The sequence below is a fragment of the Juglans regia genome, chromosome 7, assembly GCF_001411555.2.
Source record: "Juglans regia cultivar Chandler chromosome 7, Walnut 2.0, whole genome shotgun sequence".
NCBI lineage: Eukaryota > Viridiplantae > Streptophyta > Magnoliopsida > Fagales > Juglandaceae > Juglans > Juglans regia.
In genome coordinates, this window is record NC_049907.1 from 24,500,363 (window position 1) to 24,527,322 (window position 26,960).

At 40.7% G+C, this 26,960-nt stretch overlaps 2 protein-coding genes across 2 annotated transcripts; both read right to left on the reverse strand.

Annotated features, from left to right (window-relative positions):
- Positions 1-7,197: 7,197 nt before the first annotated feature.
- LOC118348908 lies at positions 7,198-11,191 on the reverse strand. The gene is made up of 5 exons (XM_035691479.1): positions 11,094-11,191; positions 9,838-10,680; positions 8,816-9,538; positions 7,956-8,473; positions 7,198-7,895 (listed from the first exon to the last, which is right to left on the reverse strand). The coding sequence occupies exons 1-5, from the start codon at positions 11,189-11,191 to the stop codon at positions 7,198-7,200; spliced, it is 2,880 nt and encodes a 959-aa protein (XP_035547372.1).
- Positions 11,192-14,085: 2,894 nt separating this feature from the next.
- Positions 14,086-16,397, reverse strand: LOC109020801. The gene is made up of 5 exons (XM_019003320.1): positions 16,291-16,397; positions 15,476-16,209; positions 15,314-15,373; positions 14,302-15,229; positions 14,086-14,146 (listed from the first exon to the last, which is right to left on the reverse strand). Exons 1-5 carry the CDS (start codon positions 16,395-16,397, stop codon positions 14,086-14,088), a joined length of 1,890 nt encoding a protein of 629 aa, XP_018858865.1.
- Positions 16,398-26,960: the final 10,563 nt, after the last annotated feature.

The window sequence follows — 26,960 nt, forward strand, 5'->3', positions numbered from 1 at the left end:
ATTTTCTTGTCTAATAAAATATAAGATAAGTAAGCAATTAAAAGATGAAACAAATCATACAAATAATCAACACAGAGATTTGGTCACGAAATGGAAACTCATTTGAAGAATGTCTTCAAATTCTAAAACAACTCCGGGTGTAAGCCACCACCTAAAATCCACTATAGAAAAAGTTTATTACAACCAATTTAGAGACACTCACAAAATCTTTGTAGTTCCTAAACTTGTCTTGCAACATCACAAGTGACCCACTCGATCTCCACATGCATGTAGTGTCGGAACTCCGACCTTTTGTAACTTTCCACGAGAACCTCTCGATCTCTGCATCAACAGCAGCTCCGGAAACCTTCCGGACAGTCAACACGTCCACTTCAATGGACTTTGAATGAGAATTGATCTTGAGTGTGGTGTGGTGGATATGTGTTTGTCCAAGAGAGATTCACAAGGTGAGGAAAAGGTTTCTCTCTTTGGCTCTCGAAACACTTAGGGTTTTTGCTCTATTTTTCCACACCAAAAGAAAGACCAAAAGGTGAGTTTCTTTTTACACCAATAAGGAAAGAGGCGCTCAAACCTAAGAAAATTAGGTTTCCAGAACATTGGCTCGAGCGAAGTGTCAAGCGAACTTAGTTTCGCTCAAGGCAAGTGTCGAGCCAAGTCAAGCGAACTCTCTGACTTGAATGTAGCTTGAGCGAAGTGTTGAAGCATGTCGAGTGAACACTCTGACTTGAAGTTCGCTCGAGCCAAGTCAAGCGAACTCTCTGACTTGAATGTAGGTTGAGCAAAGTGTTGAACCATGTCGAGCAAACTCTCTGACTTGAAGTTCGTTTGAGCGAAGTGTCGAGCCGAGTCAAGCGAACTCTCGGACTTGAATGTAGCTCGAGCGAAGTCTCTGACTTGAAGTTCGCTCGAGCGAAATGTTGAGTGTGGCGCCCCCGACCCCCACGTATAGGGATGCGAGAATCGACAGGGCAGGATGATGACAACACGGTCACGCATCCCAACGAAAGTGCCAAGTGTGTGTACATGCGACAGTGTACAAAAACAATGCAGCGGATTAGTCAACAAGTACCAGAATTTAAATACAATCTAAACATCAGTAGAGGTTTAAAAAGTAGTTATACAGTCATCCAAAATTAAAATACAATATAGTAAAATAAAACAACAAAGCCAGTGATCCCAGATCACTCCTCGAGCGGAGCTGTCTCCTCAGGCTCGCCCTCATCCTCCTCATCTGCATCAAAATCTGCGTTACCAAACATGGTACCACAGGTAAGTATAACCCAAATAATCCTCAGGAATAAAATGCATTTAATGCAACCAACATGCATGCATATGATGAAATATGCATTTTCCTCAAAACATCATTTTCTCCGAAAATGATAATTTTCCAACACACGTCAAAATCCCATTTGGCCCAAAATATCTGTAAAACATTTTCCCAGAAAGTGATTTACACAAAATCCAACACACACTATTTTCCTAGAGAATAGTCAATTAATCCATTATTACCCTATGCACCATAATCTCCCCTAGGGATCATCCGCACATCCTACCTTTGTAGCGATGCCCAGTTTCGCGCCCAGCGCGTTCATAGCCAAGCATCCACTATGCAACAAGCGATGCCCAGTTCTGCGCCCAGCGCGTTCATGGCCGGACATTGTGACGCCCCCAAATTCTGCTTGTGATCAAATGGACATTTGAAGCGTCGAGACATGCAACACAAAGTTACCTGCCCCCGTTCATGACATATAAGATGCAATATTCCTAACATGCATCTAGTATTATGCAATATTCGCAGCGGATAATTTTTTTTTTCTTTAGCAATACTATGCACCAAACTGAAATATCCCAAATACGTAAAACATACTTCATACATAATGACGTACTAAACAACTGAGATCACTACACTAGTCCAAAATGGTTGTGATCAAAAGAGTGTTGGAGATTGAACACCACAGATACAAGTAGTAATGAGGTAACTACTGTACTACCATCTACGTCACACCATTGTTTAGTCGATCATTTCCAGTTGGTCGATTCTCGATTCTCCTTCAGATCCTGTAACAAAATCTACCATTCGGGGGGAATGGTAGTTGGGACTACTACAGTGAGATTTGATTACAAATCTCAGCAAGTTAACAGGAAACTTCCACACAGGTTAATGATGCATGCATGGCAGTAAAAGCATGAATGCATAATGAAATCATAAGTAATCATAGCATAACTTGACATACAACATAACATAACTGGCATAACTTAAACTGAAACTGAAGCATAATATGGACTTGAAATATAGCATGAACGTGAACTTGAAATATAACATGGACTTGAAACATAACATGAACGTGAACATGCATAATTTGAACATGAACTTGAGCATGACATAACATAAATGTGAACTTGGAACATAACGTAAACGTGAACATAACATAATATGAACTTGGAACATATTCTTGTCTCATGGGATTACCATGATTGCGTGAACGTAAACTTGAACATATCATAACCTGAAACATGACTTGAACTTGGAATCTAACTTACACATTAAACTGATAGTAAGTTAAAAGCTAACTTACATCGATCTTCGCACTTCGACACAAAACTCAATGCGATCACGAGAAACTGAAAGTAGTGATTTTTAAAAATTAGAACATAATCACTAACAATTAGGAATATGGATAAATATCAACTTAGAGTAAAATTACCATTTTACCCTCTACATGTGGAAAAATGACCATTTTACCCAAAACTTAAGGATTTTGTATCCTAACTCCAAAAATCACCAAAATTTACATACCTAATGTAAATTTTGTCCTAAGCTCAAATATCAATTCAGAAAAATTTAAAACTAAACACAACCTTTAAAACTCTATAGGGCCGAAACTTACGAAGGCTATTTTCTTTGATTTTTGTTGTAATTCTTTCAAATCTCAAAACTCATGATTAAACCAAAATTTTTCTTCTACTATACTCATAACATATTCCTAAGAATAATCATGTTTTGAATCATGAACAAAAGTCATCAAAATCACTAAAACCATACTTGAACTTTTTGGTTTTTCTTCTAAGTTCAAAACAGAATTTTGTTTCTAACTTGTTTTGATCAAACTCTTGATCCATGACTTATAAAGATGTGATCTTCAAACCAAAACATCACATGGTTTAAAAAGGTGTCCTAAAACAGATCCAAGCTTGAAACTCAAGATCACATGGTTAAACATCACCCAAAACATAAATTTAGCCAAGAACATCATCACTTTGGCCTAACCAAATATCTCAATGCATAAAATTTCATATCTTCAAAACTAACATCAAATATCTTCAAAATAAAATTCTAACATGTATATAAGATGCTTAGGATCTTCCAATAAAAATATCAAAGCCATTGGAATAAGATTAAACCATAAAAGATTTAAACTTTCTCAAAACAGAAACTGTTTTTCCTCTTCCAGTTTCTAAGTTTCTAGACCTAAGAAAATATTTCACCAAAACTTTTAATCATGCAACAAATCCTCAACCAATAATCATATACACATGTTAAAAGTACTCCATAAAAATTTCGGACCAAGATCTATTTATTAGCTTGGTCAAACACTCCAAAATATAACATACTCTCGAGTTTATCGCCCAGAATGACCTTTCTGGGGTCTAAACAACTTTTGACCAATCAAATGATCTCTAAATGGAACAAATAAGATATCCGCGTAAACTAGACTCCAAAATAAACAACTTTAATGAAGGAAAAGTTGTGAGGAAACACTTACAAAAGCTTCGAAATAGGCATTCAAAAGAGATAAGAAAAACTGTCCGATAGTGTCTTTTGTGTTCTATGAAGGAAAAGTGTAAAGGAGAGTTGCTTTTCGTGGGAAGTGGACTGGAGAGCCTCTTACACAAGCTATGGAAAGTGATAGGACTGAAGGAAAGGTTGAGTGTTGGCCTTTTCTTCTCATAAAAATCAGTCCAAGATCTTTTCACAAGGTGGAGTGTAAGAGTGAAAGAGTGAGGTGGCCCTTTAGCTTTGTATTTGAAGAACCTTCTAGGCCCTTCGTGTAAAGATCTGGCCAGCCAAGTGGGGGTACAAAACCTAGCCATGAAGCAATGCTAATGTGGTCAATTTCGTGGGCTTAGTGGGCCTAAACCTAAAGGGCCTAAATTTTGGGGTTTAAAGAGAGTTTGGGTTGCTATCAAGCCCAAATCCAATATCACTTGGCCCAATCAATTTTTCAAGGTTAGCAAGGTTGGATAATGATGTTCTAACACAAATTTGAAGGATTAATAGCATGTGGAAGTGATTTAATCAAGTGATTAAAAACAATGCTAGAAATCGAATTAGAAAGGGTTTAGAGGCCAACTTTAGGGTTTTGGGGAAACCGTTTAGGGTTCCGATTTCAACAATGTTTTTGGGCTTTCAATTGGATTCCCACCATTTAGGGTTTTACTAGGATTGAAGCCCTCTTTGATCTGGCACAATTTGGTTGATCAGATGAAACAAAGTTTGCTTAGGTGGCATGATCTCACACCTTGATTCCTTCAAATCCAACAAACGTTCCTCATGGTGCCAAGTGTCTAATATTATTCACTAAGTGTGGCTAAGATCTTGCCAAGTGTCCAAATGAAACTTCTCTAATCTAATTTGGACATTCCACACTATGATTTTGAAATACTACAATTGGTGCGCTTATCGAAGTTACTATTCACTCCAAAAAAGTGAATCATAAACTTAATACTAAAAATTCCTAAATACTCATATTAACCTACAGTGAAAATCTTTTACCGAAATTCAACCACGAAGTGCCCCTAAAAATAATTTCACAAATTCCAATAGACGTTTTGTCCGGAATTATGAAAATAGGCTGTTGCGCCATAAAATCCTAAATAATCCACTGGGTCTAATGGCATAGACCATAAAGCATTATGACACTTCTAACCACCTCAAATAAACAAAACTCATATTTCTAGCACCATAGTGAGTGATAACACTGACTATGTTGACAAACTAAAACCTATGCAATTGGTCGATTCGTAAAAACTTATTAAGTTTTTACGAGATTCCTAAAGTCAATAGAAATTCCACCAATGAATTTCTAGCGGGTTGTAACAGACATCCTCTAGTCCCCGCCAGCAGAAAGACCACGAAGTCGACACGAGACCATATCGTCCGATCCCATTGTCGCCCAGCGACAATCCAAGGGACGTTACTCAGTATATTCCGCTCCCGAGTAACCAGAAGAGCTCCATCGAGATAATGCCCCATCTCGGCTTGGGGTCGTGATACACACGCACCCAAATTCCATTCTCACATGAAAACCCAGTTTTCATAAACACATGAACATGAATGCAATACACGAAAACCCAGTTTCCTTTACAAACATGATCATGTGTGTAAAATGCAATGTACATGAACAACACCATATCCAAACCAACAATTACAAACCCAATCAATCACACAAACAACTCCAATCACCAATCCATCCGACCCCCCGTACTCCTCGAACTCAATCCAGCAAAACCAATCAACAGTTCAAATACAGTGAAATGTGTTAGTGCAAAAATACATTAAATTCACAAGAATTCTTTGAACAATACTTGCAGCGCTATATAATAATTTTCGGAGGATCACGAATCTGCAAGAAGTGGAAAAACAGCTGTAGAACAGTGTAAAATACACTATGGCCGTGGGTCACAGATACCCACTTTTGAACAGAGGCAAACGAAGACCCAAAAATGATAGGGTAGGGCCTAGGGAGGTCGGTGAAGCTAGTGGTGGTGAAGGTTGGCCGTGGGTGCCGGCACAAGAGGTGGTTTAAGGCCAAAAATATCCAAAACGGAAATGGAGTTGGACGTGCTTCACCGGTGATGGATCGGAGGTGGGGTTGGGTCCAATGGGTTGGCAAGAGGTTGAGGATGAAGTGGTGTGAAGATGGTGGCCAATGGTGGTGCGACGGCTGAGCAGCGGCGGAAAGAATACCGCGGCTTCAATGGGCTCGTGGTGGCTAACGGCGGCGCGAATGGAGCTGAGGTTGGTGGGGTAGGGTCGCCGGCGGCTGGGGAAGCTAATGGGCTGGGCGGTGACGGCCACTGCCGACTCACGGCTGCGTTGGGTGGTGAAGAAAGAAACGGACGAAGAGAGGGAGGGAGAGCTGGGTCGCGCGCGGGAAGAGAGCTGAAGAAGAAATAAGGAAAAAGAAAAGAAAGAGAAAAGAAAAATGAGAGGAAAGAAAAATGGGGGGAAAAGAAATGAGGTCCAATCCTCATAACTTGGGTCACAAAAATGATCCAACGGAAATGATTTCAAAACCACAAGTTAAATAAAATAATTTAAACGTAGTGGTAAAGTCAAATTGAAATAGTTAAATCTCACAGTAATTAATTAAATATGAAAAGCAATTTAAATGCACAACAATAAATAAATATTAAGAAAGCACATAAAAATTAATTTTCACCAATTAAAAATCATAAAAATAACCCAATTAAAAATCCAATAATTTTAAAACAAGAGTATAATTTTTGAATAAAATAAAAATAATCATTCAATAAAAATACACTAAAATACAGGGTGTTACATCCTCCCCCCCTTAAATAAAATTTCGTCCTCGAAATTAGCATGGTCAAACATTAAACTAAGACAGGATCAAGATTCAACCGAGAGCATACTTAGAACATACCGTCAAAATCAATCAAACAAGTACGGATATTGCTCCCTCATGTCGGCTTCTCTCTCCCAAGAGAAATCTTGAGCCAACAGATCGCCCCATGATACTTTCACCAAAGGTATTGTCTTGGACCTTAATCTTTGCTCTTTCCGATCCACGATCTGCGTCGAAGCAACTTCATAAATAAGGTTAGGCTGGAGTTGAATGCGTTCAGGGTCAACAAAACATGGCTCTTGCTGTCCAAAACACTTCTTCAACGAAGACACATGAAACACATCATGAACATCCCCAAAATAGTCTGGCAAGGCAACTCTATAAGCAACAAGCCCAAAGCACTTAATGCCTTTCATAGGAGAGACTTTAAGATATACCCAATCACCTACTTCAAAGGATAAGTCTCTTCTTCTTGTATCTGTGTAACTCTTCTGGCGACTTTGTGCTTTCTCCATTTTTTTTTTTTGAATAAAACTGATCTCATTAATCAATTCCAAACTCATACAGTTTAAATCAGTATTACAAAGAAACCAAGATACAAGTGCTGATCTTAGTGCCTCATTTCCTTAGAAACTACTTGACAGATACAAGCTGGGCATATCTCAATGTCATACATGTCTTCAGTACACTCGTAAGCCGCTTGTGCAAGCATGTGAGCTGCCATGTTAGCTTCCCTGTATGCATGTGAGATGGACCAAACAGCAGCTAAGTTTAGAATCTCTTTGGCATCTGATATGAGACAGCCACCCAAGCTCCAGTTAGGACTATCTTGGTTCATTTGGTCCATGACCTGCTTTGAGTCCCCCTCCAAACAGATTTGCCTTACTCCAATCTCCTTACAAAAAACACACGCCAAAAGTAAACCATAAGCTTCAGCATCAAAAACGCTGCCCTTCAAAGGTCTGTTAGCACGAAGAGCACCTATCACTAGGCCATGGTGATCTCTGATAATTACCCCAATTCCAATCCTTCCCATTCTCATTTGTACAGCTACATCCCAGTTCACTTTCAGGCATCCTGCTGCAGGCTTAGTCCATTCGAGGACCCTTGTCATGTTCTCAGAATTATCATCAACCATTTTCTGCATGGTCTCATTATGAAGAGTTAGTTCTGTCCTAGGCTGTGCAATAATTTCTCGAGGGTGTTTGAAGGCCTTCCCATGTAATACATCATTTCTTCTCGCCCATATTAGCCTCAATGTAATGGCTGCCTCATTTAACTCCTCTGAATCAAGTTTGCCAATCAATTCTGCCCATATATTAAAGAACAAGTCACTCTGAGAAGATGATTTCTACACTTTTATTGGACCTTGGCTCCAAACATCTTGGGCACCACTACAGCCCCATAAAGCATGTCCAGAAGTCTCATGTTCTTTCTTGCAGATTAAACAGCTGCTGTCCTTTATCACCTTTCTTCTTTTCAGGTTTGCCATAGTGGGTAATACTTCACTGCATGCCCTCCACACAAACATTCTGGTGGCAGGGGGTACCTTGAGCTTCCAGATAGATCTCCATACCAGACAGTCCATTGTTTTGCCTGAAGACTCTCCTATTTTCTCTCTTTCCAATTCTTTGCCAAGATAGTACCCACTTTTAACAGTGTAGATTCCATTAGGAGTGAATTGCCATATAAGTTTGTCTTCTCTTCCTCCTAAGCTGATGGGTATAGCTTTAATGCCCTCTCTTTCCTGAATAGAAAAAAGTTCATCTAAGAGAGACTCCTGCCATATCTTCAATTGAGGATCGATAATATCACTGACTTTGTCACACCAGCAGTCATCATCTCGAGGGGTCACAATTTGTTGTCCAGGTAAGGAGGGTATCCATCTGTCATGCCATATGTTAATCTGCTTTCCATTTCCAACTCTCCAGCTGATGCCTTTTTTTAATAGAGATAATCCAGCGTGTATTCCTCTCCAAGCAAAAGAAGGCCCAGTCCCAAGCTTTGCATCAAGTAAACTTCCTTGTTTGAAGTATTTCTGTTTTAGGATTTGTGCCACTAGGGATGTAGGATTTTGGAGTATCCTCCATCCCTGCTTGGAGAGTAAGGCAATATTAAAACATTTTAGATCTCGAAATCCCAACCCTCCATTATCCTTCCTACCACTAAGATGCTCCCATTTGACTCATTGAATTTTTGAAGAATCTTCATTGAAACCCCACCAAAACCTCCTTAAAATCTGGTTTAGTCTCCTTGTTATAGAAGCTGGTAGGAGGAACATCCCCATTGCATAGGTGGGAATGGCTTGGAGCACAGCTTTGAGCAAAATTTCCTTTCCTGCTGCAGAGAGAAATTTGGTCCTCCAGTTAGAGACCCGAGACCAGGTTCTATCAATTAAAGAATGGAAAGAGGCAATCTTCTTCCTACCCACCAAAGATGGTAAACCCAAATATTTCTCAAAATTGGAGGTGGATTGGACCCCTGCTAGACTCTTGATCTGCTGTTGTGTCATCAGAGTGGTGTTCTTGCTAAAAAAGATAGCAGACTTGTCCTTGTTTATAACCTGTCCTGATCCTTTCTCATAGAGCTCGAGGATCTTGAGAACACAATTAATTTCCTCATACTTGGTTTGGCAGAACAATAGGCTATCATCAGCAAAGAAGAGGTGGCTTACTTTAATAGGACCTCTGCCAATAGTCACAGGGGTTAAATTGCCACATGCTTCAGCATGTTTAAGGAGAGAAGAGAGGCCTTCAGCACAAAGAATAAACAAGTAGGGGGACAGGGGATTTCCTTGTCTAAGACCTCTCGAAGGTGCAAACTTTTCCTGAGGTTCTCCATTGACAAGTACTGAGTAGGAGACAGAAGAGAGGCATGCTTTTGTGATATGGATCCAATGACCAGGAAAGTCCATTTTGGTCATGATTGCTTCAATGAAATCCCACTCAACCCTGTCATAAGCTTTACTCATGTCCAATTTTAGAGCCATGAATCCTTTCTTCCCTTTCATTTTAGAGTTCATGGAATGGAGGGTCTCATAGGCTACCAAGGTGTTATTAGAGATAAGCCTTCCAGGCACAAAGGCACTCTGATTAGGGGCAATGATTTGAGGCAGTATGTGTTTCAGTCTATTAGCCATGGTTTTTGACACAACCTTGTATATAACATTACACAGGCTTATGGGTCTGTACTCCACTACTCTTGTGGGGTTTTGAACCTTGGGAATAAGAGTAATGAAAGTGTCATTAACCTCACTGAGAGATCCACCATGATTGAGGAATTGAAGAGCAAAATTACAGACTTGATCCCCACTACCTCCAAGTTTTTTTGGTAGAATTGGGCAGGAAAGCCATCAGGGCCTGGCGACCCCAAAGGATTCATTTTGAAAAAAGCTGCAGTGATTTCCTCCCTAGTGAATGGTTTTAAAAGCCAGGCCTTCATGTCCATGTCTAATTTGGTGTCCATTTCTTGCAGACATTGATCAATAGATAGAGGTTGGGAAGTAGTAAAAAGAGAGGAGAAGAAAACTGTGAATACCTCACCAATTTCAGACTGGTCAGTGACAACCCTGCCTTGTGAATCCACTATGCTATTAACTGCATTGATCTTCTTTCTCTGACTAGCTTGCATGTGGAAATACTGAGTATTTCTGTCCCCATGTTTCAGCCAGTGTTGCTCTGCCCTTTGCTTCCACTTCATATCATTAGCAGTAATGGCATTGACCACCTCCTCTTGAAATTGTTTCATAGCTGCCACGTGCTCGCCAGTACCATAATTCTGAAGATGCCCAATATTTAGAATCCCATTTTTAACAATTTGATCCTTTTGTTGCTTAAGAGTCTGCCTCCAAGTCATGAGGCCCTTTTGGCATAGATCAAGCTGTGTTCTTAAGGACTTTGCCTGACAATCTGTTATGCCAGCATTTTGCCAAGCCTCACCCACAACCTTCAGGCATTCTTCCTTTACCTCCCAGGCCATCTCATATCTAAAGCACCACCTTCTTTTCTTCCTCCCATTAGAGGTATTGTGTAAACTGACTGACAAGGGGGAGTGATCAGAACTAATGGCAGGAAGAACATTATAGACACCATGCCTAAATAAATCAATCCATTCATTATTGCCAAAAACTCTGTCAATTTTTTCCTTTGTAAACTCATTACCATTTCTGTTGTTTGACCAAGTAAACCTTTGCCCATATGAGTGAATGTCATGGAAACCACAGTATTCCACTGCTTGTCTAAAGTCCTCAATCTGTTTATATGGTCTGCTAGCACCCCCCACCTTATCACTCTGATGAAGAATCTAGTTGAAATCTCCAGCACATAACCATGCTATGGAAGTGGTGGGTTTTAGCATCTTCAGTAATTGCCAACTACTGCCTCTCTTCCCTGTGTCAGGGTGTCCATAGAAGCCCGTGAATTTCCATGTTGGTCCATTTTCTTTCTCCTGGATTAAAGCACTAACATGCCATGTTGGTCCATAGTGTAATTTATTATGTTAACACACCATTCATCTCTCCAGAGGAGGGCAATGCCCCCACTAAGCCCCATACAATCTACTGTGAAGCATCCATCCATTTGCAATAACCTCCTAAATGCCTCCATCTTAATCCTTCTGCATTTAGTCTCTACTAGGAAAACTAAATTGGAGGACTTTTCCTTAGATAAATTCCTAAGGACCTTAACTGTCCGAGGGTTCCCAAGCCCTCGGCAGTTCCACACTAGAATACTCATTTGTCATGGCAGGGCTGTGAACCAGCCACTGCCTTAACCATTGGAATGTCTGTGGTAACAAGCCTTCTTTTATTGTTTTTGGGAACAACCTCCTGCCATGTTGAGACCCTTTTACACCCCCTAGCATACATGTATCTGGCATTGGATTTTGGCCTGTCATCTATTTTTGGATTACTATTGCCGCTTGTATTAGTACCACTCTCCCGGGCCTTCCTTTTCCATTTCTTTAAAGTTCTCAGACCATCACCCTTAGCCATTGCCTTTATAATCCCTGTACCAGGTGATGTATCGAGATCCATCCTTCTCTCATCATGTTGGAGAGGAAAGGCTACATCAGGAATGGTTGCATCCATGCTGTCATAATTGGAATTTTCCTTCGTACCCCTTTGAGTTCCAGTGCTCCTCATAGTGTCATGGAGCCTATGTGTTCCCGACAAAGGATGAGCTGCCAAATCCTCTCCCACGTGGAAACTCTGGATCTCTTGAGGGCCATCAGGGTCTAAATACCTAGCACCCTCCTTTCCAAGCATAGCCTTTTCTTGGTCAGAGTATAGACTTACACCCTGACTCCATACCATCTTCCCGATGCATTTTTCCATAGTAGCACCTTCTCCTGCTTGCTTTTCTGTAGATGACCCTCCTTCCTTCTTTCCCGCTGACATCTGTTCCATTTTCTCTACCACCTCTTTTGAATGGACGTCTGATGTACGTTGCACCACCACGTCTTGGACCAAAGTACCCTCTCCCCCTTTCTGACCCGTCTGTTGGTTGTTTTCTCCCATTGAACCACCGAATCTACGCCTATCGAAGATGTTGGTGTTCCGGGGCTGTCCTCGAAGCCAAGGACCATACTGGGGTGGAGGCAATGTTCCTCCTTGCTGAGTGTTGCAAGCTGTTGAGCAGCTTTTACCTTTATGATTGAGAATTCCACACTGAAAACAGAAATTTTGCAGCCTCTCGTACTTGAATGAGATCCAGTGTGTTTTGTCATCCAACTTGCTGAGTGCTTTCTCCATTTTAGTCCTTATAAACTGAACTTGATCCTTCATTTCTTGAATTATCTCAGGCCTAAACAATTTGCTCTCGCCAACTTCATCCCAACACAAGGGCGATCTACACTTCCTTCCATGCAAAGCTTCATACGGGGCCATTTGAATGGAGGAATGAAAACTGTTATTATAAGAGAACTCAATAAGCGGCAGATGATTCTCCCAACTTTCTTGAAATTCCATGACACAAGACCGCAACATATCCTCCAGAGTCTGAATAGTACGCTCTGTTTGACCGTCTGTCTAAGGGTGATATGCAGTACTAAACTTCAACTTAGTGCCTAAAGCTGCCTGCAAGCTCTTCCAAAAATGGGACGTGAACCGCGGGTCCTGATCCGACACGATACTCTTGGGTACTCCATGCAAATGCACTATCTCCTTGACATATAACCGAGTCAACTTACCCACAGAGTCAGTATTATTAACAGGCAAGAAATGGGAACTCTCGGTCAACCAATCAACAATCACCCAAATTGCGTTCTTCCCACTAGGAGTCCTCGGCAAACCCACAACAAAATCCATAGAAATATCATCCCACTTCCACTCAGGAATAGGGAGAGGTTGAAGTCTACCAGCAGGTCTTTGATGCTCAGCCTTCACTTGACGACACGTGTCACATTTCTCAATAAACAAAGCGATGTCCAACTTCATTCCTTCCCACCAGAAATTTCTCTTTAAATCTCGATACATCTTCGTGCTTCCTGGATGAACTGAATAAGGAGCCACATGAGCTTTTGCCAAAATCCTGTCTTTAAATTCAGAATCTCGGGGAATCACTCTACGATCCCGAAACCGAACAATACCATCCTTATCCAAGCTGTAATGCAAGGGTCCTCTAGACTTCCTGACTCTTTTCCTGATAGCTAACAATTTAGGATCCCTTCTTTGAAGAGTCTTCAATTCTTCAAAATCCACTACTCGGACATCCAAGAATGAAGATAACAATTCCTCTTGCTGTGAACTCTCGATAAGAAGTCTTCTCATTCCACAAAGGAGAGAGTCCAAATCTGATGACTCTGCTTCGTCCACTTGTTGAGACTTTCTACTCAAAGCATCAGCGACTAGATTTGCCTTTCCTGGATGATACTTGATCTCACATTGATAGTCGCTAATCAGCTCTAACCACCGTCTCTGCCTCATATTGAGATTCTTCTGAGTAAACAGATGTTTCAAGCTCTTGTGGTCAGTATAAACTTCACAGGTTCGCCATACAGATAATGCCGCCAAATCTTAAGCGCAAAAACTATTGTCGCCAACTCCAAATCATGTGTGGGATAATTTATTTCATGAATTTTCAGCTGACGAGATGCATAAGCAACAACCCGTCCCTCTTGCATAAGAACGCATCCCAACCCGAATTTGGATGCATCATTAAAAATCACAAATGGCTTGTGTGGTTCTGAAAGTGCCAAAACTGGTGCTGTTGTCAATCTTCTCTTCAACTCTTGAAAACTTCTCTCACATTTGTTAGACCATACAAACTCAGTATTCTTCCTAGTCAAGGTAGTGAGAGGTTCTGATAGTCGAGAAAAACCTTCCACAAATCTTCGATAGTAACTGGTAAGTCCCAAGAAACTTCGTATCTCACGAACTGTTGAAGGGCGAGGCCATGACAAAACAGCTTCTACTTTACTAGGATCTACAGCCACCCCTTTTTGAGAAATCACATGTCCAAGAAACTTAACTTCTTCTAACCAAAATTCACACTTACTTAACTTAGCATACAATTGATGCTCTCTTAATTTCCCAAGTGCCAGACGAAGGTGACAAGCATGCTCTTCCAAATCTCGAGAATAAATCAGAATGTCGTCAAGAAACACCACCACAAAAGAATCCAAAAAGGGTCGAAACACCCGATTCATTAAATCCATAAAAGCGGCAGGAGCATTCACTAACCCAAAAGACATCACTTTAAATTCATAATGCCCATACCTCGTCCTGAAAGCAGTCTTGGGCACGTCCTTATCCCTTATCCTCAGCTGATAGTACCCTGATCTCAAGTCAATCTTCGAAAAGACAGTTGCTCCCTGAAGCTGGTCAAACAAATCATCAATTCTAGGAAGAGGGTACTTGTTCTTGATAGTCACCTTGTTAAACTCCCGATAGTCTATACACATTCTGAGAGTACCATCTTTCTTCTTGACAAACAAAACAGGCGCTCCCCACGGTGAAGTACTAGGCTGAATAAATCCTTTGTCAACCAATTCTTGCAATTGAGTCTTCAACTCTTTTAACTCAGCCGGTGCCATTCGGTAAGGAGCCTTATGCACAGGAGCCGCCCCAGGTTCCAGATCAATAAGAAATTCTATATCGCGAACGGGAGGCAATCCAGGTAACTCATCCACGAACACATCAAGAAATTCTCCCACCACTGGAATATCTGCTAAAGATTTCTTCTCAGATGGTGTAGACACAACTTGAACCAAAAAAGCATCTGCTCCACAAGCTATATCTCTCTTAGCTTGAATTGCTGATATAATTAATAGTCTTACCTTCAACTTACTTCCCACGAATTCTAAATAATCCCCATCTGAGAGGTGAAAACCAATTATTCGACTTCTACAATCAATATTTGCAGAATAACAATACAACCAATCCATACCCAAAATTATATCAAATCCAAGCAACTTGAATACAATCAAATCTGCGTCCAATGTCCTCCCACCAAAATCCAAAGGACAGCCTAGAGCAACTTTGGAGCACCATACCATCTCACCATTTGGAAGAGTCACTACTAGGGATTGTGATAAAGGCTCCGTCACTAGATTACACATCCGAGCAAAAGTGGCGGACACAAAAGATTGGGATGCCCCAGAATCAAACAAAGTACATGCATAGAAATCATATAGACGAACTCTATCTAAAGCAAATACATCCACCAGACAAATTCAAAAAACCCAACCACACCAAACATTAAATCCAAATAGAATAACTAAATGCATACCAGTAATCACCCCAGCATCGTGGGTCTCTGGATCCCCATAATCCACATCACCAGGAGTCACTGCATAGACCCGAGCTTGTACCAACTATCTCTGGTTGCCCGTTCGACCTCGTCGACCTCCTCGTCCTCCTTGACCTCCTTGAACTAGACTAGGACACTCACGAGCAAAGTGACCCGGCTGGCCACATCTGAAACACTGAATTCCCCGTTGGCTGCAGTCGCCCACATGGGCTCTACTGCATCTAGGGCACACTAGAGTCCGGCCTCCTGCACGAACACCGGAGGTTGTCTGTGAACGGGCCCCAGTCCTCTGAACAAACTTATGTGGAGATCCAGAACTACTTCCTTCACTAACATAACTCTGCCTCTTCTGACCTGGAGGGGAGCCCACTGCAAAGCTATTCTCTTGCTCTGCGATATTTGCCAAATCCATCAACTTCTGAAATTCCATAATCTGAAGACAGGCTACTTGTCTACATACCTCGTGGCGCAGGCCCTCTTGGAAACTCTCAACCCGCAATTCCTTAGTAGCAATAAGGTGAGGAGCGAACCGTCCAAGCTCCATAAATTTCCTTGCATATTGCTCGACAGTCATGTTTCCTTGAACCAAATTATTGAACTCTCGAGCCTTTTGCCGTCTCACCGAAACAGGGAAGTATCGGTCATCAAATTCTTTCTTAAACTGCTGCCAAGACACAGCAGCCAAGGATCCCAACTCCCTTTCTAGGAGTGGCCGCTTCATCTCCCACCAGTTTGCCGCTTCACCTTGCAGCATATAGCTTCCATATAAAACCATCTGGGCCTCAGTGCACCCACAGACTTCAAATGTTCTTTCCAGATCTTGAATCCACCTCCTAGCTCGCATTGGATCCTCCTCCCCAAAAAAGGCAGGAGTCCTACGCGCCAGGAAGCACTCATAGGTGCACCCCACTTGGACCGCTCTATTTGGATCTCCTTGCGGCGGTCGGAAATTCTACTGGGGGAACTTTGTCATCCTATTCAACGCCCTCGCCATGGCATAATTTCCATCACCCCTGGGTAGCTCATCCTCGGGCACATCAGCTTGCCTTCTTGGTCTCACCATAGTCCTGTCATAGAGCAACCTCCAACCCCGCTTAAATTTAGACAAAACCAAACTCAACCAAAAGCAACACCAAAAATACAATAAGATAAAATAGAATTAAATAACATCAATTAACATAAAATAAAATAAAAATAAACTCATAATATCACATATTTATTTTTTTTAAAATAATCATTTAACTTACAACACTTTAAAAATTATTTTAAAACAATAAAATAATTTCTGGTACTATCCTAAGGGACATGTGGTTTTACCCAGAGCCGAACTGCTCTGATACCACCTGTGGCACCCCCGACCACCATGAATAGGGATGCGAGAATCGAGACGCCGGGATGATGACAACATGGTCACGCATCCCAACGAAAGTGCCAAGTGTGTGTACATGCGACAGTGTACAAAAACAACACAGCGGATTAGTCAATTATGTACTAGAATTTAAATACAATCTAAACATCAGTAGATGTTTAAAAAGTAGTTATACACTCATCCAAAATTAAAATACAATATAGTAAAATAAAATAACAAAGCCAGTGATCCCAGATCACTCCTCGGGCGGAGCCGTCTCCTCAGGCTCACCCTCATCCTCCTCATCTGCATCAAAATCTGCGTTACCAAACATGGTACCGCAGGTAAGTGTAACCCAAATAATTCTTAGGAACAAAATGCATTTAATGCAACCAACATGCATGCATATGATGAAATATGCATTTTCCTCAAAACATCATTTTCCCGAAAATGATAATTTTCCAACACACGCCAAAATCCCACTTGGCCCAAAATATCCGTAAAACATTTTCCCAGAAAATGATTTACACAAAATCCAACACACACTATTTTCCCAGAAAATAGCCAATTAATCAATTATTACCCTATGCACCATGATCTCCCCTAGGGATCATCCGCACGTCCTGACTTCGTAGCGATGCCCAGTTCCGCGCCCAGTGTGTTCGTAGCCAAGCATCCACTACGCAACAAGCGATGCCCAGTCCTGCACCCAGCGCGTTGATGGCTAGACATCCTCTAGTCCCCGCCAGCAGAAGGACCACAGGGTCGGTATAAGACCATCTCGTCTGATCCCATTGTCGTCTAGCGACAATCCAAGGGATGTTACTCAGTATTTTCCGCTCCCAAGTAACCAGAAGAGCTCCACCGAGATAATGTCCCATCTCAGCTTGGGCTCGTGATACACACGCACCCAAATTCCATTCTCACATGAAAACCCAGTTTTCATAAACACATGAACATGAATGCAATACACGAAAACTCAGTTTCCTTTACAAACATGATCATGCGTGTAAAATGCAATGTACATGAACAACACCATATCCAAACCAACAATTACCAACCCAATCAATCACACTAACAACTCCAATCACCAATCCATCCGACCCTCGTACTCCTGGAACTCAGTCCGGCAAAACCAATCAACAGTTCAAATATAGTGAAATGTGTTAGTGTAAAAATACATTAAATTCACAAGAATTCTTTGGAAAATACTTACGGCGCTATATAATAATTTCCAGAGGATCACGAATCTGAAAGAAGTGGAAAAACAGCTGCAGAACAGTGTAAAATACACTGTGGCCGTGGGTCACAGATACTCACTTTTCAACGGAGGTAAACGAAGACCCAAAAATGATAGGGTATGGCCTAGGGAGGTCGGTGAAGTTAGTGGTGGTGAAGGTTGGCTGTGGGTGTCGGCACAAGGGGTGGTTTAAGGCCAAAAATATCCAAAATGGAAATGGAGTTGGATGTGCTTCACCGGTGACGGATCGGAGGTGGGGTTGGGTCCAATGGGTTGTCAAGAGGTCGAGAATGAAGTGGTGTGAAGATGGTGGCCAATGGTGGTGCGACGGCGGCGCAGCAACGGAAAGAATGCCGCGGCTTCAATGGGCTCGTGGTGGCTAACGGCAGTGCGAATGGAGCTGAGGTTGGTGGGGTAGGGTCGCAGGCGGCTGGGCGATGACGGCCACCGCTGGCTCACGGCGGCACTGGGTGGTGAATAAAGAAACGAACGGAGAGAGGAAGGGAGAGTTGGGTCGCGCATGGGAAGAGAGCCGAAGCAGAAATAAGGAAAAAGAAAAGAAAGAGAAAAGAAAAAGGAGAGGAAAGAAAAATGGGGGGAAAAGAAATGAGGTTCAATCCTCATAACTTGGGTCACAAAAATGATCCAACGGAAACGATTTCAAAACCACAAGTTAAATAAAATAATTTAAACGTAATGGTAAAGTCAAATTGAAATAATTAAATCCCATAGTAATTAATTAAATTTGAAAAGCAATTTAAATGCACAACAATAAATAATTATTAAGAAAGCACATAAAAATTAATTTTCACAAATTAAAAATCATAAAAATAACCCAATTAAAAATCCAATAATTTTAAAATAAGAGAATAATTTTTGAATAAAATAAAAATAATCCTTCAATAAAAATACACTAAAATACGGGATGTTACATCGAGCCACTTCGAGCGAACTCTCTAACTTGAGTTGGCCCTCCCTTTTTCACTTTGACACACTAGACACTTGTTACAACACAAGTTTACACAGTTTTTAAGAAGAATATGCCAATTAACTAATTTTTCCCTCAACAATCTCCCCCTTTGAAATTTCTGTGACAAAACCTCTAACCTATACACTGGACCTAATCCTGACACACCCAAAATAGGATTCCCATTATTTAGGCATATAGTCTTGAACACATTGAGATATTTCTGCAAACACTTAGCAAACAGTTAAACGTACCAACAACAATATGCAAGAAATAATCTCATAAGTATAAACAATGTTTGTAGCACAGTTTTCATAAAAGACTTTTCATTAAGAAATAAATCAGACATTGTGTTCAATTAGACAAACAATAGCAGTACGAGCAGCATGTGATACAAAAACAAAAGCTCCTCCCTCACAGAACAAAAAACAAAAGCTGCTCCCCCACAAAACAAAACAAAAGCTGCCCCTACAACTTTCTTGCTACTCCCCCTACATCTATTACCACTCTCCCCCTGAATATATACTACTCCCCCTTTTTGTCACAACAAGCCAAGGGTGTCAATGATGTCCATCACTCTGACTGACTGCCATCATCCTCATTACGGAGGAGCTCCTCAATGTTGTCGAGGCGTTGGGTGACATCTTGTCGGAAGCCATCAAAACTAGCTTGAAGATGGACCATATAATCCAACAACGTCTGTAGACTAGGCTCGGTCGATGGAGTCGGGCTTGGAGATGCCGAGGAGGATGGTGCGGAGCTCAAAGGCCAAGAGCTCGTCGGCTGAGAAGCTGGTGCTGGTGCCGGTGCCGGTGCCGAAGGATGCTCAATATCTAAAGGTTGATGGGCAAGGTGAGCACGACTGAGCTGCATGGTCTTACGACCAATGGGAGCCTTGAGAGAAATCGTTAGCTCATGAGGAATAAAGGGGATGGAGTGGGCCATGGCAATCTGAGTGATAAGACAAGGGAATGGAAGTCCAGTTTGGACTTTGTTTGACCGAAATGTCTCGATAATGACCCGGCAAAGATGACTCCCCAATTCAATGGAGACGTCATTGATCAAGGCATAAAGAAAAAGTGCCCTATCATACCCGAAATCACTATGATGAGCAGACGGGTAGAGATTAGTCAAGACAATCCTATTAAGAAGAAGGTGGTTAGGTGGAAATTGAACCGTGTGCAAAGGCACCCGACCCTTCCAAGTACTTGGCCTCCCAGTCAAGAATTCAGCAATGACTGGCATGCGAGGAGCATAAGTGGTCAGATATGGATAGACTGGGTCGGAGACCCGAGGAGCATTTAACAAGTCCACCACCATGGAAGGGGTTACTTGAAAATGGATGTTCCGAAGACTTACCTCAAAGGAGCTATCATCTGAAAAGTTGTGGATATTTGAGTAAAACTCCCTCACTAACTCCACAGCAGGAGTGGGAAGACCAATGGTCAGTCCAAGCCACTGGCGGGATTGAAAGATACGGGGCACAATGGTCTCATTTAGCTCACCTAAGGAGACCTCACGCTCAACAATCAAGGTGCGTCCACCAAAGTTTCATCATAAAGGTCCCTAGCCCTGGTACGATGGAAGTGAGGTTGGGCTGGGGCAGGAGGATCTTGGGCTGGAGTGGGAGTATCTTTACGAGGACGTACACGACTAGACATGGTTTTAGGCTGTGGACAGAAACAGTGACCGTTAGACTCAAAATGCCCAATGCATGATCAATGCACATGCCTAATGTGAACCAATGTATGCACATGCACATGCACATGCTCAATTCAAAGAACCAATGTATACTTAGCCAAACTTGGATTTTAAAGACCCATTTCAAAATACAATAAGGACTTCAAGTCCATGACTCTCCCATATGCAAACACCCTTTTCAAACATAATGCCAATGTTGGGTTTTAAACCCAATGGTAGTCCCAAGCCTCAATGCCAAACACTATCCCAACACTAGGATAGACATATAATGACCATGGGAACAATGCAATGTCAATGCATGATGAAAATAAGAAACCAAACATCATTGGGGCATTTCACCGAGCACTTGGAGTGCATCCAAGCAAAAACAAAATGAAAAACTCCTTGGGAGTTCCATGAACCTCCTCAATACAAGAGTGAAAGAATCATTCTCTACACCCAAATAACAATCAACAACCAGCCCAAATAATCCCTTCATTTCGAAATCCCCAAATCAAAAGCCCTAATTACCGAAATGCATGTTTATGGAAATGCATGATGGAAATGGAAAATAATAACCAAAAATGATTGAGAAGAAGGAGAGATGAGAGACTTACCGTGATTAAATCAAGTTTCTTGAGAGAAAACGAGTGAAAACCACACGGAGAGAAAAGAGGGATGCGTTGCACAAAGAGGAAGAAGAAACGGCGCAGAGATAAAATGGGTCTGGGGAAAAGAAACGACGCGGGGGCTTTTTAAGCAGTTTTCGCTCGAGCGGAATACCCAGAATTTAAAACAAAAAATGCATACTTTTTCATCAAGTGATTCAAGTATTAATGAAGTCAATATTGAAGCCTTAAAAACACATCCAATGTAAAAGAGCGTCATATTATCACAATTTACGCAAATAGTAAAAACAGAGTATCATAGGTAAGATGAACATGTGTGTTTTGTGAATCCTAACTCAATCAAGAAGTTTCAACCAAAATATGTGAGTGGGGTTAGGCTAAAACAAGAAACCGTAAGTGCATGGGGAGCCTTTCCACGATACAGAAAGTAAAACCTAATGTTGCTAAGACCTAAATAGTTTTGTTTGAATTCCTGTATTAGGATTGGCCTATTGAGTAATATGACTCCTTTTTTTATTTTATTTTATTTTTGATAGAGAATTTTCACAGGAGGAATTTTGATATATAATCATGAGGTCATCTAGCCCGTGGTCAATTTTGTATACACATAGAGCTCCCTTACACCTTTGATTGCCTCTCCAAGAACTCACAGGTGGCAAAACAACAATTGTTTGAGCTGGAAGTGTAGTGTGTGATGCAGGTCACAAATTACAAATAGTACATATGTTTTAAACTTTTGTAACTTATAACAGTACATGATAGAATTTTCAAAAGATATAAGTACCTAAAATTTTCAGAATTGACATCACTAACACTCTTTATCACACGCAAGTGCAAAACATTATTCATGATTTTTGAGGAACACACACAACAATATACAAAGACAAAATTATGCATGAATTGAACACACACAATAAACTTTTAACAAAACAACAAATGAAGAACAACTATACAAGACCCAAACACAAAAAAAAAATGCATGAATGCATGACCATCAGTCTATACCACGTCTAATCTGCTCCTCCCCCTTTCTCATCCACACTTGTCTCACTTTTGGATGATTCACCTTATCAGCCTTCTGGCTAGTGGTCAATTGGTCTAACTTCATATTGATAATCTCATTTTGTTTGGTCAAGACCATGACTTGGCTCCACAAATTCTGATGCCATTTTCTTGAGTAGGGCTTTTTCATTCTCTTAGGATGGCCCCTAAGCTCAAAACAGTTTGGTCGAATGTGACCAATCTTACCACAATTGTGACAAACGTGGTTTGCCTTGTGAACTTCATGTCTCATGGAGGGTGAGACATACCTAGAAGCATTCAAGAACTTCTTACTCTTTTTAGAAGGATAAACAGTCCTACTTTTAGAGAATGTAGGAGCATGATCATAATGATTTTTTAACTTGAAGCAATCTAGTCTAACATGACCAACCTTCCCACAATGATGACATATAGGGCTCGTGTTGTGAGCTCTTTGTCTCTTGGGAGGTGGGACAAACTTTTGTACATGTAGGATTTTCTTACCTTTTTCCAAAATTTGTGCTTTGCCATTCTCATTTGATGCAGGAACAGACATTATTTTTCTTTCATTTTTGTAGGAGATTTTTGAAGTTGAGGCCACGTCATATCCTATACCTCTCTTGTCACCAAAGGACTTTCCCGATTTTAGGATTTTGTCAAGCTTTTGTTTACCAATAGAAAAGTTTTTCAGTTTATCGTTTAACAAAATCACTCACTTTCTTGCATTTTTATTTTATCTTCAAGTGACACATTCCTCTTTTGCAATTGATCGGTTAAACAGATGGCTTCATTCAATTTACCTTAGATATCCTCCTTTTCTCTTTTGCAAATATCAGTATTCTCAATGTGTTTTATTGAGTTTTCTCAATTTTACACGTTCCTTGTACAACTTCTCATAGATTTCCTCCAACTCATCTTCATCCCCAGATTCACTTCCGGATGTACTCTCATTTTCAGACGTTGATTCACTTCTGTGACTTTGGCCACCAACAGAAGAAGTGAATGTCATGTAGTTGAAATTTTTCTTTGGAGAGGGACTCTCTGAAGAGTCACTTGTCTCATAACCATTATCATTCAAGGAAGCACCCTTTGCCTTCCCTTTGGCCTTTTTGTAATTTGCACACTCGAGGTGAATGTGCCCAAAACCATGACATTCATGACACTGTATATCAGGTTGTACCTTGTCTTTGGTAGCTCTAGTGTATTTCTTAAAGCTCCTTTCCTTATTTCCTGAACTGAAATTTCTATTAAGTCACTCAAACTTTTTCTTCTTATGTCCCCAGTTCTTTCTGTTTCTGGACACAAACATCTTCCTGAATTTTTTAGCATAAAAGGCTACTTCTTTGTCACTTATAGCCAACTCATCAGATGACTCATCGAAAGTGTTGAGGGCGATGGACTTATTTTTCTTATCTACAGGAAGAGTATGTTCATAGGTTTGTAGAGAGCCCACCAGCTCTTCAATCCTCATAATGTCCAGATCTTTACTCTCTTCAATAGCAGTGACTTTGGGACGAAATCTCTCAGGAAGAGATTTGAGAACTTTTGTTACAATTCTATTCTCAGGAATTCTGTCCCCTAAATTAAAACGAGAATTGACAACATTATTTAGTTTGGCATAGAAGGCATCAAATGTTTCATCATCCCTCATTCTAAGTTCTTCGAAACTCGTGGTCAACATTTGAAGTTTAGAATTCTTTACAGCCTTGGTACCTTCATGGGTAACCTCAAGAATGTCCCAAGCTTCTTTGCAATTTTCACACATGGAGATTCGCTTGAACTCCTATTGGGACATAGCCATCAAAATCGCATTCAGACCATTGCTATTCCAACCACACTCATTTATTTCATCCCTAGAGTAATTTTTCACATTTTTGGGAATTTCAATTTCTTCAATGACTGTAACAGGTTGTTTCCATCCTCTTACTATGGAATCCCACACTCGTTCATCTATGGATTTCAAAAAAGCTCTCATTCAAACTTTCCAACAGGCATAATTGCTACCATCAAAATATGGTGGTGATGTGAATGATTGAGACCTATCTATTTTTAACCACTATAGCAGGATCACACTCAGGAACTAAATCCTAGCGGAGTGAACCCACTCTGTTACCAATTGAAAAGCAGTGGTTCTAACCCATACAACACCTAGAGGGGGGTCAATAGGTGCAGTTAAATTTTCTTGTCTAACAAAATATAAGACAAGTAAGCAATTGAAAGATGAAACAAATCATACAAATAATCAAGACAGAGATTTGGTCACGAAGTGGAAACTCATTTGAAGAACGTCTTCAAATTCTAAAACCACTCCTGGTGTAAGCCACCACCTAAAATCCACTATAGAAAAAGTTTATTACAACCAATTTAGAGACACTCACAAAACCTTTGTAGTTCCTAAACTTGGCTTGCAACATCACGAGTGACCCACTCGATCTCCACACGCATGTAGTGTCAGAACTTCGACCTTCTGTAGCTTTCCACGAGAACCTCTCGATCTCTGCATCAACAGCAGCTCTGAAAACCTTTCGGACAGTCAACACGTCCACTTCAATGGACTTTGAATGAGATTTGATCTTGAGTGTGGTGTGGTGGATATGTGTTTGTCCAATAGAGATTCACAAGGTGAGAAAAAGGTTTCTCTCTTTGGCTCTTGAAACACTTAGGGTTTTTGCTCTGTTTTTCCACTCCAAAGGAAAGACCAAAAGGTGAGTTTCTTTATACACCAATAAGGAAAGAGGCGCTCAAACCTAAGAAAATTAGGTTTCCAGAACATTGGCTCGAGTGAAGTGTCAAGCAAACTTAGTTTTGCTCGAGGCAAGTGTCGAGGCAAGTCAAGCAAACTCTCTGACTTGAATGTAGCTTGAGCGAAGTGTTGAACCATGTCGAGCGAACACTCTGACTTGAAGTTCACTCGAGCCAAGTGTCGAGCCAAGTCAAGCGAACTCTCTGACTTGAATGTAGCTTGAGCAAAGTGTTGAACCATGTCGAGCGAACTGTCTGACTTGAAGTTCGCTTGAGCGAAGTGTTGAGCCGAGTCAAGTGAACTCTCGAACTTGAATGTAGCTCGAGCGAAGTGTCGAGCCATGTCGAGCGAAGTCTCTGACTTGAAGCGCTCGAGCAAAATGTCGAGCCACTTCGAGCGAATTCTCTGACTTGAGTTGGCCCTCCCTTTTTCACATTGACACACTACACACTTGTTACAACACAAGTTTACATAGTTTTTCACAAGAATATGCCAATTAACTAATTTTTCTCTCAACAAACTATCTGTAGTATCTTGTCTTTACTTCTGCAACAACAAACAAACTATATATGGTTATTCAATACTTTTAACTAAGAGAGTAGATTGAAAGACTCTTAAGCTTTCGTATATGGTAACTGAAAATGACACTAACTGGCTGGTATGTTTGTTCTGGCTTCCAATGGAGCCAATTCATTCGAAATTAATAATAGGAAAATGAAGATCAGGAACATAGAGGCCCTCATGTGAACCATGTAGCTGCTACTCATGATCAAAGTCCTCATCTCTATATTAGAGACTAGATATATAAGGAGATTTTAGGGCCAATTATATAGCAATATCTACAAATAGGCAGACCATATAATTGGTCAAAAGATGGATCATATATATTTCGAGTAGGAACTTAATTACATGCATTTCTGATTGGGAATTAATTACTTAATTTTGGTTAATGGGTTAGTACAGAAATTACAAGTGGCTAAACTTTGAGTGGAAATGAAAACAAAGGGAAATTCATGTTGACGCTCAGTTATTTATTTATTTATTTTAAATAATGGGTGGATCATTTCGTATCCCACTTCCCAACAAAAAAAATGTTTTTTCAATGAGCCAATCGAAAATATTCGTATTTCAATTATAGTTATGCCAAACCCAATATCTCAGATCCATCAAATTCAATATTGGCCTTTGCACCCATGGTGAATCCATCACGTTCAAGACCACTCACCATTGATCAATTATCATTTTTTTTCTAACTTCAACGCCAAAACCGATCCAATACAATCCAAGAAGAATTTTAGAAAATCTGAAGGAGTCCTCCGGTCCATACGTCTAGGTGAATGACCAAGAATTCTAGTATGGTCACACCACATTATGTGCTTCCATCGCCCATCAACCCGTCAAGGATGCACCAAATTTTCTAAGCGAGCAAACATAAATTTAGCATATACATGATGGTACTAACTAGAGTTCTTGAGAAAAAGTACAATACATGAAGACTTCAAAAGCAGCATAATCTATGCGCTGTCTAAGCAATCATAAATTTCATTCCACATTGTTATTCAAGAGCAGTGCTAATTGCACGGATAAGTGCACAGGTTAAAACAAGGAATAGGCTAAAATGGATGCACAGACAGTCTATCCATTAATTTAGCCTATTCCGTGTTTGAGCCTGCACTCGCTTGTGTCCCAATCAATTTCATTCAATAAAGCATGATTCATATATAGCTCAACAAAAGATATGGTTTGGAGCCACTCTTACTTTGTAAAATCTTAGTTATTCCTCGATATTTATTACATTAACTAAGAGAACACACATCAAGTTTAACACACTGCATGAAAAATCTAATGAATAATGGAAAATATGGTTTGTGTAATTGCAAGTACAATCAATAAGACAATCGCCAGAAATGAAAGCAAGGCCCAAGGACTGTTGAAATAATCGCGCCTTAATTTTGCCATCATACATTCCTGTGTCTCCTGCAATACATGTTCACATCCA

Excerpts from the sequence above, each read along its gene's own strand:
- LOC118348908 (XM_035691479.1), bottom strand. The coding sequence starts at position 11,191 with ATGGAGGCATTTAGGAGGTTATTGCAAATGGATGGATGCTTCACAGTA. Across the intron at positions 10,681-11,093 it reads CTCCTCTGGAGAGATGAATG|GCATGGTGTCTATAATGTTC; the intron begins GTGTGTTAACAT and ends TGATTTATTTAG. Across the intron at positions 9,539-9,837 it reads ATGGTGGATCTCTCAGTGAG|GGTTGAGTGGGATTTCATTG; the intron begins GTTAATGACACT and ends AGCTTATGACAG.
- LOC109020801 (XM_019003320.1), bottom strand. The coding sequence starts at position 16,397 with ATGGTGAGACCAAGAAGGCAAGCTGATGTGCCCGAGGATGAGCTACCC. Across the intron at positions 15,230-15,313 it reads CGATGCTGGGGTGATTACTG|ATAGAGTTCGTCTATATGAT; the intron begins GTATGCATTTAG and ends TATTTGCTTTAG. Across the intron at positions 14,147-14,301 it reads AAGACTGCTTTCAGGACGAG|AGCATGCTTGTCACCTTCGT; the intron begins GTATGGGCATTA and ends GAGATTTGGAAG.